Source organism: Astatotilapia calliptera, chromosome 4 (assembly GCF_900246225.1).
Source record: "Astatotilapia calliptera chromosome 4, fAstCal1.2, whole genome shotgun sequence".
NCBI lineage: Eukaryota > Metazoa > Chordata > Actinopteri > Cichliformes > Cichlidae > Astatotilapia > Astatotilapia calliptera.
In genome coordinates this window covers 15,621,922-15,639,935 of record NC_039305.1, presented here as the reverse complement: position 1 = coordinate 15,639,935, position 18,014 = coordinate 15,621,922, and the positions used below count along the sequence as shown (strand labels likewise).

At 39.2% G+C, this 18,014-nt stretch overlaps 2 protein-coding genes across 3 annotated transcripts in view; both read left to right on the top strand.

Annotated features, from left to right (window-relative positions):
* The window catches only part of prkcab (protein kinase C, alpha, b), a 117,929-nt gene extending 114,892 nt beyond the window's left edge, over positions 1-3,037 (top strand). For both annotated transcript variants that reach the window (XM_026165054.1, XM_026165053.1), the window contains one exon: positions 561-3,037. In XM_026165054.1, coding sequence (XP_026020839.1) covers positions 561-725 — 165 coding nt within the window. In that variant the 3' untranslated portion in view covers positions 726-3,037. The remainder of the gene's footprint in view (positions 1-560) is intronic.
* Positions 3,038-5,035: 1,998 nt separating this feature from the next.
* cacng5b (calcium channel, voltage-dependent, gamma subunit 5b) lies at positions 5,036-15,102 on the top strand. Its single transcript, XM_026165056.1, has 6 exons — positions 5,036-5,365; positions 8,507-8,762; positions 10,615-10,701; positions 11,383-11,523; positions 11,607-11,752; positions 13,636-15,102. The coding sequence occupies exons 2-6, from the start codon at positions 8,567-8,569 to the stop codon at positions 13,894-13,896; spliced, it is 831 nt and encodes a 276-aa protein (XP_026020841.1). The 5' UTR covers positions 5,036-5,365; positions 8,507-8,566; the 3' UTR covers positions 13,897-15,102.
* Positions 15,103-18,014: the final 2,912 nt, after the last annotated feature.

Genomic DNA, 18,014 nt, shown 5'->3' with positions numbered 1-18,014 from the left:
TGGTCTGAAGGGACTGCCAAACAAAGCCTCCATCTGAGCCTTTATGGTTTGGCTTCTGTAATATTATAGAAGAAGCTGAAAATGCCTCACATGCTGATATGTCTCCTGAGGAAAATGCGTTGGGAACAGCAGGCTCTGAAATGCACTACAGGTTTGTTTTTGTTGTGGATTATTCATTCAGAGTGAATTCATCTCATTTTCCTGTAAGTGTCGTGACTGTGCACAACACACGGCTATAACCGTATATATATTCAGCAGCTTAGACACATGAAAGCCCCGAGCGGGGCCACAAACCGATGCTAATGACCTCCACTGTGGGTGCTTAGGGTTAGCTCCTAATCTAATTACAGCATCTGCCCGGCTACACATCAGGCTTTGACATTTTCCTGCACCCCTTCCCTGGGACTGTTGTGAAGCTTTCTAACGAAAGCGAGGAAGCGCCTTTCATCATGCCACTCCAATCCTGTTACTGTTAACCAGCTTTTTACTGCCCGGTGATCAAAAAGATAACTGACCCTTTTCTGCATCTGACATCCCTTTTTTTTATTTATCTCTTTCAGTGCGGCAAAGGAGCAGAAAACTTTGACAAGTTTTTCACGCGTACCCAACCCGTCCTCACCCCTCCGGACCAGCTGGTCATTGCCAACATCGACCAGGGCGAGTTCGCCGGCTTTTCCTACATCAACCCTCAGTTCCTCCATCCATCCCTGCACAGCGTGGTATGAGGAGAGAGAGAACGGAGATTTTAAAGAAGGAAAACCACACAAAAAAAGAATGACTGTCACTGTATACAGGTTCTTTCCGGTCTCAACCAAACACCCCGCTGTCAACAGACTCGATTCATCCTCCGCAGTGCTCCGTCTACTAGCTATCAACACCCGCATCGAGAAATGACCGAGGAGAGAGGAGCAAAGTGTGAAAACCATATATGTACAATCTAAAGAGAATCGCTTTCCCAAACATCTCACAGTATGTTCTTTTATTCTAACTCTCTGCCTCTTTTTCCAGACCCGCAGCCTTTACCTTGTGAACAAATATGTGTCAGTATCAGTTACTATCTCTTTAGGTATTTAATCAGTTTTCCAGCTCATCCCACCTCTCATGCTTCCCCCATGTCACCACACAAAGAACTGCAATGCACAACAAATACGGAACCTATTTTTTCTGCTCTGTCCCGGCTTTATCTACTTCTGAACTGCTACATGTGTAAATTATATTTATATACTAAAAGAAACAAACAAAAAAAGAGGTAGTATACTGTTACATGAGTGCCAAAGTAGAAGTGGAATAACACATTTCTATTGCTGTCCTTGTAGTGTTTTTTTCTCCACTCTTCCTCCTCTGGCCTTTTTTTCCCAGTGAAAAAAAATAACCGAAACCCTTAAACAGGGGCTGTTTGTATCTGTTGTTTTGTAGCTCATGTAAAACTACAGTATACCTAACCTGACATGGAGAATCTGAATCAAACTGTGCTACAGTTACAAACTGTCTAGGTTTTTTCAATGCAACAGATGTTGCCTACAGTGGCTATAGGGTCAGAAAAGTGTGGCTAAAGAGTCGCAGTGTTTTGAATGATAACGATGCTATTTTCCATATGCACAAAGCAAATCTCTGTTGCATGCTTATTTTCTGACTCTGTACGAGCAGTAGACTCTAGGATGCATTACACGTCTGGTATCATTGTAAAGTTTAGTATTACGATATAAACAGCGTTGCTATATAACTGTCGTACGTTTTCTTCTAAAGAGAGGGTCCTAATTGGGAAAAACAAAAAAAGGGGGTTTGTCCCTGTTTTAATGTTCTGTTTAAAAGACAGCTTTTACGTTCAGAGCGACGTCTAACCCCTCTGTCGTGAGTCGACCGTGTTTTTGTTTTATTTATTCGTTTCTGGGGGGTCTTTTATGTAAATATGTTTCGAAGCGACGAGCTACTTGCAGATTTTATACTACGAACTGAATGTGCTTTTATTACCGTAGACGGTTCGGACATTTCTATGTTTAGATTAGCCCTAAGAAGAGATATATAACATTTGGCTGAATCTTTGGTAGCTTTGGTATCAGCAAACCTTGTTATATGTATTTCCACTACTTATCCATTGTTTTCTACTCAGTGTCATATAGAGAATATGCAGCACTTACTGTGCGTGGAACCGTTGAATGCCCTCTTGCCTTGGTCGTCTCAGGGCTGGCTCCTTATGTAACTAAACCACGTTAATGCTAATGAGGATTTCAGAGCCCTTCCTGCGGGGCCGAAATACGTCCATTCTTTATATATATCGTGTGTGCATGCGTGAGGCGAGGCCTGATCTAAGCATGAGAACGACCCCTTGCATGAAATACAGAGATGCCTGGTGTGGAGCATGAAGTTTCCCACCTTACCGCGCAGAATTAGACAAACCCCCACCATCCCAGTCCAAGCAGCATCGTGCGCTTTCATGTCTCTTCCCAGTTTCGCTGTCATGTAGCCGGACCTGTTTGGCTAAAATGCTGAAATATAAGCAGACAAATGTGTGTAAATTGCTTCTAATGGCTTTTTGTTTACCGGTGCCAAACAGTCTTTTTTTGATTTCAGTCAGGTGCGTCAAGCAGTTTGTTTATTTCTGTATTTCTTTGGGGTTTTTTGTTTTGTTTTTTTTGTTTGTGTTTTAATTACCAATATGTACAAATTAAAACAGTGAATCTTCAAAATGAACTGCCAAATTAAGGAAGACTTTTTACCACAGCTTTTAAGCCCTGCAGCTGTCACATATATCAGGACCAAAATGAGATCTCTACGTTTAATCTGCGTGTTTACATGTCTCACATTGAGAATCTGAACTGAAAGAGGGATTTAAAAACAAAAACAACCCCTTAACAGAGATCATCATAAGTTGGGCTAGTCAGGGTACAGAACCACTACAGGCTACAGTTAGAGCCACAGGGATGTTTGTATGTTTCCTTTCACTGCCCTTGCTTTTTGTTAACCTGATTCTTCTCGTTCCTCTGTTATTTGTGGTATGACGGATACTGTGCATAAATAAAGTATGAAAATGAAAATATTCCTTCGCTCTTTTTCATTGTGGACTTTTTCTTCTAACTCTGTATTGTAGCTCTTAGTGGTCACGTGTTAATCTGCGTTTACATCATGTCACATGTCAACGGCACACGCAGGCTTTCTCTTGCTTTGAAGGAGGGTAATTTGACCTACTGGATATCATTCATTTGTTTTCTTACCTTAGGTTTAGATTTTATGGTTTAAGTTCTCCTTTGCCAGAGTTAATAGCGGTGGCATACCACAGGCCTACACTCGGGCAGTGTGACTCACAGCTCAAGTTATTGCAGTAAATTTCCTGGTTCTCACTTTTGCCTCATAGTATTTTTGTCTCACGCTGAAATGCCTAAAGTAGCAAGCGCATGAATGACATTATGCCGCATTGTTTTCACATCGCTGTGTGTTTTGTACACACTGCACCTGACAGAAGCCAGATGGCACGGGCGTGTGGTTTAAAAGCTTTTACAAGCAAAACTTTACAGTTTTGCACTTTACACTTTACAGAGGTCGGTTAAGTACAACTTCAACACTGTTACTTGTGTTACTTTATGCTTTTTCTTTACCTTTTAACCTTTTTGTTCCACCAATCCCCATTTGACTTTATTTCACAATAAATAATGCATAAAAGAAAAGACAGCTTTTTGTTTTTTTATTTATTTCCTACCAATTTAATCATGTCACCGCCACCCTTATTTGGCTTGAGGAAAAGGAGATTAAATTACCAGTGATTGAATTATGCATGATGTACTGTATATGTTTATTTTGTTCCACTATCACAGTATACAAGAAAGCCTCAGAGAGCGCAACTCCCCCCAAAGGACAAGTGCTGTACTAAACCTTTTTATGTTTTGTTTTTATTGCAACATGATCGAGGGTCAAATGCTTAGCCAACCAAGGTACTCATGTTCCCCAAGGCCTCGAATACTGTTGTGAAGTTTGAAGATGATCCATAAAAAACGATATCATAAAATCTGTGGTCACTAGACTGCTAACAAAGAGGCAGAACAAAAAACTGAACCAACTAGTGCCACTGGCGCTTTTATTGGGTTCATCTGGACACTGTAAATATCTAATCAGCCCATCATAGGGCAGCACGTTTAGACTTATAGACGTTGCAGTGCTCTGAAAAAAAAAATCCCTGTTGATGCCAGAGGTCAGAGGAGAACTGACAGTCTGATTTGAGCTGACAAGAAGCTAACAGTAACTCAGATAACCAGTTGTTAGAACCAAGGTATGCAGGAGAGCATCTCTGAACGCACAACGCGTCGAAACTTGAAGCGGAGGGAGTACAGCAGCTGAAGATAGCAACAAGTGCCACTCCTGTCAGCAAAGAAAAGGAAACGGGGTGTATAATTCACATGGCCTCATCAGAACTGAACAATAGAAGACTGGAAAAATGGTGCCTGGTTTGATGAGTCTGGATTTCTGCTTGTCAAAGTCCGAAGCTATAGGGTCAGAATTTAGAGTAAACAACATGAAATGTATTACATGTCATGTATCTATAGTTCAGCCTGCTTGTGAAATAATGTGGCGGATACTTTTTAGCACCAAATTTTTGGCACCAACTGAGTACTTTAAACTTTAAACACGCAGCCTACCTGAGTACAGATGCGTCCGTTTATGACCACAGTGTACACATCCTCCGTGCAGCTATTGAAGTGGCCAGAGAGTGTATATGAATCACAGAGACCATTTTACAGCAGAACAAACGACTAGTTGTTCGAATAATGTGAGAATATAATCAGGGTAGTTTTTCCATCCCTGATTGGAGGTGTGTTTTCTTTAAGACGTGACCATAAATGGATAAAATGCTAGTTTATAATATACAACATGGATCTGTAAAGAATTTCATTACAGAACATAAACTACTCTATCCTTTTCTGATTGGAGCTGTCCTTGGTCCTGATAGAAACAGAGTGAGTTTATGTAAAGGACATCACACTGACTTAAATTCACTGATTCATCGCAGAGAGTTAATCAAAGCTTTGACCAGTTGGCTCATTAGCAGTGGAGTGGACTCGCTTTGATAGCAGGTCTCTCTCTCTCCACAACATCAACAATCCCCCTCTCTCTCTCTCTGAAAGCACGCAGCAGAGAGCGGGACCAGCGGTCCGTCTCAGTTTATCTCACGGACTGTGTCTGCAATGCGTTATCTCTCTACCCAAAGATTACACAGTTTTCCGAACGAATTCGTGACCGACTCGACGGAGCAACGCCGATCTTCCTCCGTAAGTCAGACCTTCAGCGGGCAAACTGCAGGAGTGAGGTTTTAATTCACAACTCTGGGCGCAATCTCTGCTCCGAGTGCAGGAAGAGCCAGACGGATCATAAACAGGTGCGTGTGATAAAGTCTCTCTCTCTCTTTTTAAATTAATCAACAGCTTTAATCTAAAATGGTCAACTATTTTTAATCCTTGATTCCAGTTACCTGCAATGATCTGTTTCATTTGAGTATTGAGTTGGAGTCTAATATTCCTACACAAGTCTATGCACACAGTACTCCTTAGCTCACTATGTACCCATATCTTAGCTGTTTACTTCATTGTGACAACATGTTTGGTTTTAATAGGAGTAACAATGAAACTGTGCTTATAACCTTCATGGTCAGAGTTCAATCTTGGATAAGAAGAGACGTTTGAGGACGCTTAGTGTTGATTGTGGATGAAAGAGCTCCTTCATGTTTGATAAGTGAAGTGTGAATATTGTGCACTGACATGTTATGGAGCGATAATGCTAAAAGGAGTGTTTTTTCCATCCCTCTAAAGGAATTTAACCTGTGAAGTAATGACAGATTATAATAGTCATGTAGAAACCCAGTATGTTTTTTATTACATTATATTTGTACAATAATCTTTTCCTTTATTACTATTTCAGAAAGATATAACTGCATATTTGAAGAATTCCAGTGTCCACTTATTGTTTACTCACCTTTTTGTTTGTTTGTTTGTTTTTAAAAAATGTGACCTATAGTGAAGCAGATTTTGCACAAATATCTTGATTTCTATTTCTACTTAAAATAATGCTGATTGCAGGTGTACTGGTGGTCTCTGTGTTTTCAATCCTGACCGTGTAATTGCAGTGTTCCCGGTTTGTGTATTGATCCTTTAATATCTGTCAGCACGCTGCTATCACTAAGTAATAAAATACGTGATTAAATGCTCTGGATGGTACTGGATAACAGTCTGACTTGTGATATATGAATATTGGCTGTTTCAGAGTAAATGAGGTGACCTTGTTGGGGGATGATTTAGATGATATGGAGGGTGTTTCTACTGATAAAATGTGATCTCTTATAGAGCAGACACTGGCTTTTTTAGCAGCTTAAACTCTAGTTGCTCGAGGGGCAACAAAAAGAAGTCTTTATGCTGATTAATGTGCTTGTAGAGGGAAAATATTCCTATTTATGCAAAACTGTTTCATAAATATGCTGTGAATTAGCTACTATTTAGCCCCCTTTAATATCTGTCCTCTACTTGATCCTTCCCCCTTATCACCACCCGGAGATTATTCACATGGGGTTCCCAAATGGGATGTAAATCATCACCTTGTCTCTTCAGATGATGTCTCATTATGTTATCAGTCGGCCAGATCCCAGTGCTGGCTTGCACTGTTGGATTCATGGCCGTAAAATGTCAGAAGCTCGTCTTGGATTTCAGATAAAGTGACCGTTTGTATTCATAGTAGCAGACTGCGACACATTTAATGTACCTCTGCCTGGAGGCTCAAACAGGTTTTATTGAATCACACTTCATTTTCCTTTTTGTGGGAGGTTGGATAGTTAATTCTCGTGACTGAATTAGTATTTTCTGTGATAATGAAACTTGGAGTCAAATGTAAAAAGAAAAAAAAATGCTACAATGTTTTTCCACTCTTTCTCTATTTTGATTTCTCTCTGAAAGTGTCAAGGGGCACACAGCGACACACCTCAAGCACCATCACAGTTTCTGTAATGGAAACCTCTTTGTTGAAGTTTGTATTTACATAAATATGCAAAGATTTTAGAAGTTATGGTGGTGTTTTATGAATCTGAACATTGCTCTTTAATGGAATGAATTGAGACTGGGAAAGCTGCCAGACTGATGAAATATAAACATTAACTCCATCATGAACCGCGTACTCTTTATTTAAGGAAGCTTGTTTCTGCCAATAAAATAACTCAAAATTTGAAGCTATGAGTCCCACAATACTGACTCTCTCAAACTTTCAGTTTACTTCTGAGTAATTTGAAATTTCATGATATCTAACTCAACTTAACTCAACTCAACTCCAGATTTTGTGATATTAGCCTGAAATTTTTACTCATAAACAGCAAAAACAATAAACAAATACATAGATAAACAAATAATACAACCAGCACATCCTGAAGTGTGCAGTTACCTTAGCTTAGCACAAATATTGGGGGGGGGAGATGAATAACTAGCTTGTTTCCATCCAGGTGTTAAACATATAGTAATCACAAAGCGCTGTTAAACAAAACAAGTAAAAACTAGGAATATGCACAATGAACAATGAAAAGAATATTAAAACACAGCTGCTAGCAACACAAAACCATGTTAAAAACATGCTAAACTCAGACGGTAAAACAATAATACCAAAGGAAACTCAACAAATCCACAAAGTTAGCTAAACATAGCTGGCATTGTAGACTGCGTCAAAGTCCTGATGTTACAGACTGAGAGACTGTGTCCTCCCCCAGTCTTCAGTCTTATACTAGCTTCAGCTAAATGCAGCTAGCTGCAAACAAGGCAGTGAGCGGCAGTCTGTTTATCAAGAAGTTGAGATAAATAGTCTGGAACAAGCTAATTTTCATAAACAGATACATGAATTACAAAATAGTGGAAGGTAGATTTTGTTGCTTGTAGCCAGTCACAGGAGCTGATTTCCCAGTTTCTTTATGCTAAGCTAATTAGGTTTATGCTAATAATAGTATTCTCAACCTTTAACCCTGTAAGAGTTTTTGAGACCTCTACATTATTAAAAAAACAAACAAACAAAAACAAAACCCACAAACAGAACCCTAAATAAATTGCACAATATATATATTTTAAGCAGCAGATTACAAAAGAAAAAAAATGCTAGTTAAAATATAACTCAAATTAAAACTCATATATGCAAATTAATAATTATAATTAATGACCACTTGTTTTTATTTGTCAGAAGGTTCAATAAATAGAATTTTCTGGAATTTATTTTGTGGTTCAGGCTTTTTAGGGTTTTTTTGTCATAATTGTGTAAATAACATTTTGAATTTTGTTAAAAATAAATAAAAATTCACATTTTATATGTCACAGGATTTTTTTTAAACTTTTGTTTGGTCGTAGCTTTTAGAGGTTATAGTTTGTTTTTTTCTTAGTGTTTCTTTTCTTAACGTTTTTTTTATTTTTTATTATTATTTTTATTTTAAGCATCTTTTTTGGTGGTTTCTGTTTCCAGCTTCTTTTAAAGTGCCACATCCATCTCCCTTTTTCTCCTCCAGCTTGCTGCTTGGATTATTCTGTATTTTACACCGGCTGCTGGAGCTCACCCTGCTGTGGCCATGAGTGCATGCAGCAGGAAGGCCTTGACTTTGCTGAGCAGTGTCTTTGCAATCAGTGGCCTGGGGCTGCTGGGAGTGGCAGTGAGCACCGACTACTGGCTCTACCTGGAGGAGGGAGTCATTATGCCTCTGAACCAGAGCACTGACATCAAGACCTCGTTGCACTCTGGCCTCTGGAGAGTCTGCTTTCTGGCTGGTTAGTGACTAGATTTTAAAAATTAAGGAAATATGTGGGTACGGCTATCTCTGTGCTCCTGAAATTTGTCAGTTAGTCATGGATGAATCAAAAGTGTAGAACAGATAATGCCACTGGATTTTACTCTCTCACATTCAAGATCTTCATCATCTCTACAGTAAAGGTGGCGACAGCAGCAAGGTGTCACAGTGATGTATCATCATGTAAACCACCAGCATTCATATTCACACACATTCACAATTACTTCATCACTGTGTGTGTGACTGGAAAAGAGAGCTTGTGAGTAAGTGTCGAGTACAAGTAAAAGTGATAAAAAGAGCAATGAGGAGACAGAGGATGAGTCCTCGTGTCTGTGTGACGTTGTCCTGCACAACGTCATGACTGTGTAGCATTTTAGAGCATTATCAAGCTAAAAAAGGCCATTAGGGAATATCACTGCAGTGAAGTAGTGGATATGTTCTACTTATGCGTGACTATCAAGGTCAGAGCTGCAGTGTACTGTGTGTTCTGCACTGTGATCAATTTTCATCAGGTTATGCTACTGTCGCTCCTCTTTGGGAATCAGAACATGCAAAAACTGACAATTTTGGACAAAGTCACTCCAATCTTGACGCTAGTGAAGGTTTGAATCTTGTTATCTAAGATAGCCATGTTGTTCAAAAACATCAGATAATCTTTTGTACCATCAGCTGTAGCTGTCCAACCTTCTCGTGTCCTCTTTTGGTCCCTCTCTATGTTAGTAACACTGCTTTTACTCTTCGTGACAGACATGTGAAATTATAGAACAGGGTTACATAATGTGTAAAAGTACCCTAACCTCTGCTGATGCAGTACCTACAGCATTCCAGGTCTCCTCTGGCATTAACATCAGCACAAAAGCTGTGCACCGGGAGCTTCACGGCATGGGTTTCCATGGCTGAGCAGCTTCTGTATTTGGGATGGCTCAGTACTTTTGTCCATATATTTTGTCTAGAATCATCTGGGTAGTTTGTGTATTCACAGCATTTTGTAAATGTCCGTATTACCCTATGTGAGTCCCAAGACTCCACAGTGAGAAGGTCTAAGTGAGTACAGTGGAAAATAAGTAGCACAATAAGACAAAACAACACATTCCCACATACAGACACTCGGTCATCACAGGAACGACTAGAGGAACTAGTTCCTGTCTCAAAACTACCTTTGGTTACAATGGATAAGTGTCCCACGACCAAGCTATTATTTTAAAGCTTGTTTTCATTTAAATGGTCACATTCACATAAAGAAAGCATGCACAGAATCACCAAACAAATCTGCTCAAAAACAAACAAACAAACAAACAAAAAATATTTCACAAGTTTGACAATTTTGCCCCAAAATATGTTTTAAAAGGGTTTTTTCCCCTTATGAGGTAGACTTCTACTACACAACATTATAAGTTCATTTACAGCTCATTTATGAAATTTCTGATCATCCAAGAGCAGCTGAGCAAACATCATTCAGCAAAAATAATGAGTAGAGATCCCTGCCACCACATCTAAAACGGTTGTGAGCCTGTGTCAGTATGTGTCATATGATTGTCACTAAGTCAGTTATATGGGGCAGGAATTCTCCCACAGATTTCTATTTAGGACTCTTTGGCTGCCATGTGTCTCTCAAAATGCCTCTGCCCACATGCCGACCTCTTCTCTGGCTGTTTCAGCCTTTTGCTTCTGTTCTCACTGATTGTTAAACCTTCTTTAAGCTCCACTTTAATTCTAGTCATTTAAATAACTGACTTTTAATCCTCAAAGAGTTCTGCACATCTGTTTGTCCGATGTTTGCGAGGGTAAATTCGAATGAGTCTCACCCTCACTTCTGTCTCGTTCCTTTGCAGGTGACGAGTCAGGTCGCTGCTTCACCATCGAGTACATCATGCCAATGAATGTCCAGCTGACGTCAGAGTCCACAGTGAACGTGCTCAGTAAGTACCAGCAGGACACACAGCCTCCAGCTGCAGCTTTAGGCAAAAAAAAAGTAATCACAACTAGCACTTGTTTATATTAAAGGCTGGGGGCATTTTTCAGTCTGAGAACTTGTTTTCCAATAAGCTCATGTTCAGAAGTCTGAATGCAGTGAGACCACATACGTCTGACTCATCTGAACCCTCACGTCGCCGCCTGCTCCTCCCTGGAATACTTATTGCCTCTTCACAGACAGTCCTTCAGTAAAACTCAATGTCAAAACTTAACTGAAGGATAAATCACTCCATTTAGTCGATATAATGAGCTCCAGTGCAGCGCTCCATTTGGGGGAATTTTATTCTAGTTTTTTTATTTCAAGACTCATTGTTCTCCATCCTCTTTCTTCTGTGGTTCTCTAGTTTGAATGTAAAACTATTTTCTATCAAAGACGACAAATTAAAAAACTGCTGTATAATTAAAATAGATCAAAACAGGCCCTAATTTCCCTTTGTGATATTAAGATAATCTAAATGTAATTTTTTCCAATTTCCACATTAAAAGACTTTTATTCTGCTTTTTTTCTTATTTATAAGTATTTAGTATTTTTTTTCATATCTCAGCTTCTTTGGCTCGATCATTTGTTTAGTGTTTTTGTGGTTAAACAGCAGGCTCCTTCATCTGCTCTTTATCCTCCTCTTCAGAGATGATCCGTTCAGCCACTCCGTTCCCTCTGGTCAGCCTCTTCTTCATGTTCATCGGTTTTGTCCTCAACAACATCGGCCACGTCCGCCCTCACCGCACCATCCTGGCATTTGTCTCTGGAATCTTCTTTATCCTCTCAGGTAAGGCAACTCCTCCTTTCTCTGGATCATCTCCTGTCGTGTCTCCCTTTTACTTTTTTAACATCCAGTTTCTCTGTCCTCAGGTCTGGCTTTGGTGGTGGGCCTGGTGCTGTACATTTCCAGTATAAATGATGAAATGCTGAACAGGACGAAGAGCAGTGAGGCCTATTTTTCCTATAAGTACGGCTGGTCCTTTGCCTTTGCTGCCCTCTCCTTCCTGCTCACTGAGGTGAGAAGCTGAACATAAAAAAAAGAAATGACTTTTACTGCTGTTTGGCACGGCTGTGGATGCAGCATCCGTCAGTTCACACGCTAAAAAACATTCAAGAAGAAACATGTTTATATGTTCATATGAATAAATCTAGATAACATAAAAACATTGAGCTCTCATTGCCACTGTGCACTTGTTGGCATGTGTGGTAGTAACAGGAAGGTAAATAGGAAGGATTTTATTTTGAAATCTCCTCCTTAAAATGACTGTGCTCATAGTATTGAGTGTTTACTGCCCTCCAGGGTTCACATTGAGGAAATACAGGATTACCTCAGGTAAACAGTTATTATGATATTATTATTAACATGCATGAATACAGATGTTTACAGTATTCATATACTAGTTATTCTAATGTACTACTGAATTGATAAAAAATGTAACTTTCAGTTATCCTGTATTCATTACTTATGTTTTTGTGTTTGCGTGTCATTCTGTCTGTAAACACAATGGCTCCAAAGTTTTAAATGAATTCATAGAGATGTAGATTGACTGATTTATTGGTCGAAAATTGACAAAAAGCCTTTTAACTTAAGTGTGGAATATGTTGTCAACATATAGAAAGTGCCATTTAAAGATTTAAAATATCACGTTACATTTGACCTCTGACCTCTCCTTCAATGTCAATCAATTGATCTGAAGGTCAAAGTAATGAAAATGCTTTATAGAGCTTATTGAGGAGACAACAGGTTTTCAGACTGATGACAACATGTTAGCATTTTTGAGTACATGTTGTGTAATGTACATTACATTAATGTGTTACAAATGTTTAAATACATTCAACAAGTCAGCAATTTGAATACATGAACAATTTTATAATTGTTGGGTTTTTCATTTTTTGTGTTTGTATTAAAAAAGCACTACTCAAAATTGTGTCAAGTATATTAAAATAGGTTTCAGAAGGGAAAATAACAGCTTCTTAAACTATGTTTAAAAAGAACAAAGAAAACAAACTGAATATATACAAAATACAATGGCATTCCCTTCAAAGTAAAAGCTGCCCAGAGAGTGAGCTGCCTTGTTGGAGGTTTGGTTTCACTCTTGTTTTTGTTTGTTTAGTTTCTTTTTTGTGTTTATAGCTCATGAGCTCATCAGAGGTGAATCACAAATCATTAGAACATTTCATTTCCAGTTTGAGTGAATTTCTGTTCAAACAGTGTAAATATCATCTTATGAACAGCACCCTCAACAAGGTCACTGCTGAAAAGGCTGGCTGTTTGCACAGCGCTGTATCGAAGTGTGGTAATGCAAAGTCAACTGATTCGACACAAAATTCAAGCTGTTTGAAGTCCACTGTGAACTTTCTGCAGTCTGAGATGATTTGGGGTGTCGTGTAATCTGCTGGTCCGAAGTCCGAAGTCAATGTGGCCTTCTACCAGGAGGTTTTACCACGCTTCATGCTTCCATCTCCTGACAAGCTTTCAGGAGATGCCAATTTCCCTTTCCACCTGCTCACAGTGCCAAAACTACTACCAAATGATTTTCTGACCATATTATTACTGCGCTTGATTGGCCAGCCAGCTCACCTGACCTGAACCCCACAGAGCATCTTTCAAGAGGAAGATGAGAAATACCCGACCCCAAAATACAGACAAGCTGAGAGCTGCTATCAAAGAAACCTGGGCTCCAATAACACCTTAGCATAGCCACCAGACACCTCCACCTCCATGGCACGATGCACTGATGCAGTAATTCATGGTCCCAACCAAGTACTGAGTGTATAAATGGACATACTTCTCTCTGTCTTCTAATAATTTCAGATTGCTAATTACTGAATGTCTTAAGCTATAAGCCATAATGATCATATTGTTATTTATGAATAAACTGACTCTTCCTCACTGCAGAGCGCCGGCGTCATGTCAGTCTACCTGTTCATGAAGCGCTACGCAGCAGAGGAGCTCTACCAGCCCCGCCATCCCAGCTTCTACCGTCCTCGCCTCAGCAACTGCTCCGACCACTCTGGTCAGTTCCTCCACCCGGAGGCCTGGTCACGTGGACGGAGCCCCTCAGACATCTCGAGTGAAGCTTCCCTTCAGATGAGTACCAGCTACCCTGCTCTCCTCAAATGTCCTGACTATGATCAGGTGTCCTCTTCGCCCTGCTGAAGGGCGGTTAGTAACCTACCAGTTACTAAAGAGTCACCGAGGCATTGACAAAAGGCCAGAGTTTAAGATACAAGGTTGATATTTAAGTGTGAGTTTGCACCATTACGACCGTGGTCAAGTGATTTGGAAACCAGTTATTTTCAGCAAGTTGTTGTTTGTTTTTACGTTTTTTTTTATCAGGTCAGAAAAGATTTTGGGGAGTTTGTTGTTGTAGCAGACACGACTGCAAAATCTGCAGATTTTAGAAGAAAATGGTCATTGTGCCACTGCTTCTGCAAAGATCTCAAAAACATTTAAATATTTTTTTTTATTTTCATGTTCAGAAGGTCAAGTATAGATTACTTTGAACTGTATTTTTACTGTACCTGTGCTTTTTACTTTCCAGTGCCTCACAGCTGTTTCTTTGCTTCCTTTTGTGATTTAAATGAGTGTGCCATGTTTTAGGACCTTCTATATGTGCTAGTATAGATCACATCAGTGCAATAACAATAATATCAGAAGGCACAATAATATCTGTGGTTGATGTTTCATTGGATGTGCAGTTTCAAAAGCACACATTTCGCTCAGAAGTTGCTCATGATCACAATCAGCAATACCTCTGCACTCAGAGCCAAACGTAAAAAAGAGTAGAATGTAAAATGTGTCCGGTCATTTGCAGTTTGTATTTCTACAGAGTTTCATTTACCTCACATTTGTGTTAAACTATGAGCATGTTATTGGTTACTGTTTGCTGCAAAAAACACTTGGCTGCCTTTATTTTCCCTTAAAACTGATCGAAAACAAGCCAGTAAAACTGCCTACCCAACTACTACACGTGAGGCTCCATCTCACAAAACCCTACAGACAAACGCTGTTGTGCAGTTGAAGGGCAGTTCATTCAGATGTGGTTCTAATTTTCAGTAATGTTGTCATTTGACACCTTCAAAGGCAGCAGGAAAACCGGATTGTCATCAAACTAAAGGCAACATATTCAAGACATTATGTTGAAATGCCTTTGACTCTTTATTTAGCCATACATTGACCCAGAATCTAACATGAAATCATAGATACTTGTTTTATATACACTGGTTTTTGTTTATATTTTTAGATATATATATATATATAATATGTCCAGATTACATGAATTCATGATGTTGTTCCTGGTGGAGCTGCTAGAGATCTTTGTTAAAAGGGCGTTGCATCTGTAAAATAAATGTCTGCCATACAGTTTTCTTTTTCCTTTTTCCTTTTTTACATTTTACCCTGTGATTCCATATTTATCCACTGGGAGGCAGTGTTTGTCCTTTTCTTTCCTCAGCTCATTTTTTTTTTTTATCAGTGTGCAAATCTGCAAAAACAAAACCTGAAGTAACCTTTGTTATTTATGCACACTTCAAATCCAAATACAAACACTGACTACCTAAGCTTACGCAGTGACTAACTGAGTCAGTCTTTGTCATTTACAGTACTGTGCAAAAGTCTTGAGCCATCCCTGAATTCTTTAAAAATAGTTTGCTCCTAATTTTCTGAACGTCTTTCAGCATTTTCTTTGGACGTCGGCTGCTTTTTCACTCATTGTCAGTTCATTTCCTGATCGTTTCCTGATGATTTAATTTTGTTAAGTCGCTTAACTCTGACCCATCAATCATTCCAGCATAAAAAAGGCACCTAACTCAACGGATGACCTTGAGTTAGGGGCACTTTATTACTAACAGCCTGTAATAAAAACACACACTTTATCCATTTCTATAGTGAATGCAGTTATGCACCAACAAAGTGACTCCCAAAATGACTGTTAGCTGGAAACGGGGCATATTTCATTAACAGTATCTGAAAGGCATGTTCTATGAAATAGGAAATCAAAATTGGTCCCAGTGGATGGATGACTGTCAAGAAGCCATTCTTAAGGAAGGGAAACAGGGTTTTCTCCCTGAGGTACGAAATTAGAGTAACATTATTGAAGCAGTGTGGGATCATCGTGATGGAGGACAAAACAAGAACCATCCAACATCCAAAGAAGAGCTTTGAATGTCCTGCAAGAAGCCTGGAGAACTATTCCTGAAGACTACTTATAGAAATGACAAGAAAGTTTGCGTAACAGACTTCAGGCTGGTTGGAAAATAAAGGTCGTTGTACCAAGTATTAACTTTTAGGCTTGTTAGAATTGTACACAATCTGTCTTTGCCTTATAGACTGTATATACACGTGTGATGGTGCATCTTTCAATAAATCACTGCACCTATTTCACATTTTCCTTACAAAATATAGAGAAATGAGGGGCAGCTCAAGCCTGCTGCACAGTACTGTAACTGTGATGCCTCGCTCTGCTTTTCTAATAAACTGTGTTAAACCAAGTGTGTCCATCATTATGCTACCTGCTCAAATACAAGTTATAGCCACAGTTTTCCAAACCTGTCTTATAGTACAAAAGCACAATAACAACAATATAGCATTAACTATTTTTGACTGTCCGATTACTTTTGAGACTGTGAAAATAGGGAACTGTGTATAAAATGGACTGTAATTCCCAACCAGTTAATGCTCCACAAACACACAGTATTGCTTATGTGATTTAAGTATCACGGACATTTTCAGCATTAGCTCTCATTTCCATTAAGTCGTTTTTAGCATAATAACATTACGCTGCAATGAATGGAGTCACAAGCTGCACACTTTGTGTAGAATTTTTTTTCCCCCATGGATGATAATCAGCTGAGCACTGGGCCCATAATACTTTAATATACTATTTTAGTGACCTATTTATTAGGTACACAATCATTTATTAAGTATATACAGACTGCTTTTGAACTGGACTGTTTGTTTTGCACATTAACACAATTTGCACACACAATTTTACCTCCATAAAACATACCCGCATACAAAGTTGTCATTGTTACAGGCACTAGAAGTGCACAGGTGGGTCAAATTTGATTATGAAAGCTCCAAAATGCAGGAATAAAAGCTATCAACTTAAATGATGAGATGTGCTGTTACATAAGGAGAGCTATACAGGGCCATAGAAATACATCAACCCAGCAGCAGGACCAGCATCTGCTCTGCTAGAAGATTATCCTTGGGCTACTGAGGGGCATCTTTCTGACTAAACTATCAGAATCAGACTCCATGAGGGTGGCATGGGGGCCTGCTATACTTCAGTGGGACTTGTACTCGCAGCTTGACAGGCGGCACACCAGAACAGACACATCTGCCACTGATGGTCCACTCGTTTCATAAATTCAGTGGCAAGAGTGTGCAGGCATTTCCTGGATAAAGGAGGTACTAATGCCTCAGGAACCTCTGGGATGATATGTATCTGGGTATCCAAGGCGACCAAATAGAGCTAAAGCTCATCAATGCTTTCATCCAGGACAGGACGTCCCTACAGGACAACATGTTCAAACTTTGTCTAATCCTACCAGTTGTGACAAGAACACTAGCAAAAAGCAAAATTGGAAAATAATCAGTCAGGAGGGATAAGAAGAGAGTAATGATCTGTGACCACCACCTGTGAAACCTTTCCCTAGAGCTGAACACATCTGTATCCCAGAAGTTTATCTGGCTTTGTCTTACCGTGCTGACTAAATATTCCCTTATTTTATTTATTTGTCTTATGAATCTACTAAAGCTGTTATTATTTAATAGGGATGTTTTCCTTAGGTTTATTATGTAATGAGCCGCTTATATTCACATCATTGACATAAATGGTGTGTACAAAATAAGAGAAACCCAGTGAGCACTGTAATAATCATAAACACTGAATCTACTGCAAGAAAGCTGTCGTTTTATTGAAAGGTAAATGTACCTAAAAACGTAAATCTCTGCACATAATAAAGCATAAAAATTTATTTCAGTATCTGTTTTACCACAGAAAACACTGAAGCGTATGACTTTTCATTTTGGTTGATGATTTTTTTTTCTTTGAGAGAACAGCAGAAAAAAATAGTAAAATTAAAGATTCAGGTTTTTGTGCATATTTCTCTGAACAGCCTGTAGAGGGTGTTATTGCTTCACTTATTGTGCACGTTAACACACAAATCCAATAGGTCATCCTTCACCTTTCCCTACTTCCTGTTAATTTACCACGTGTTCGCCAGGATGCAGGTATACATCACTGCTCCCCATCATGGAGGATGACCTCC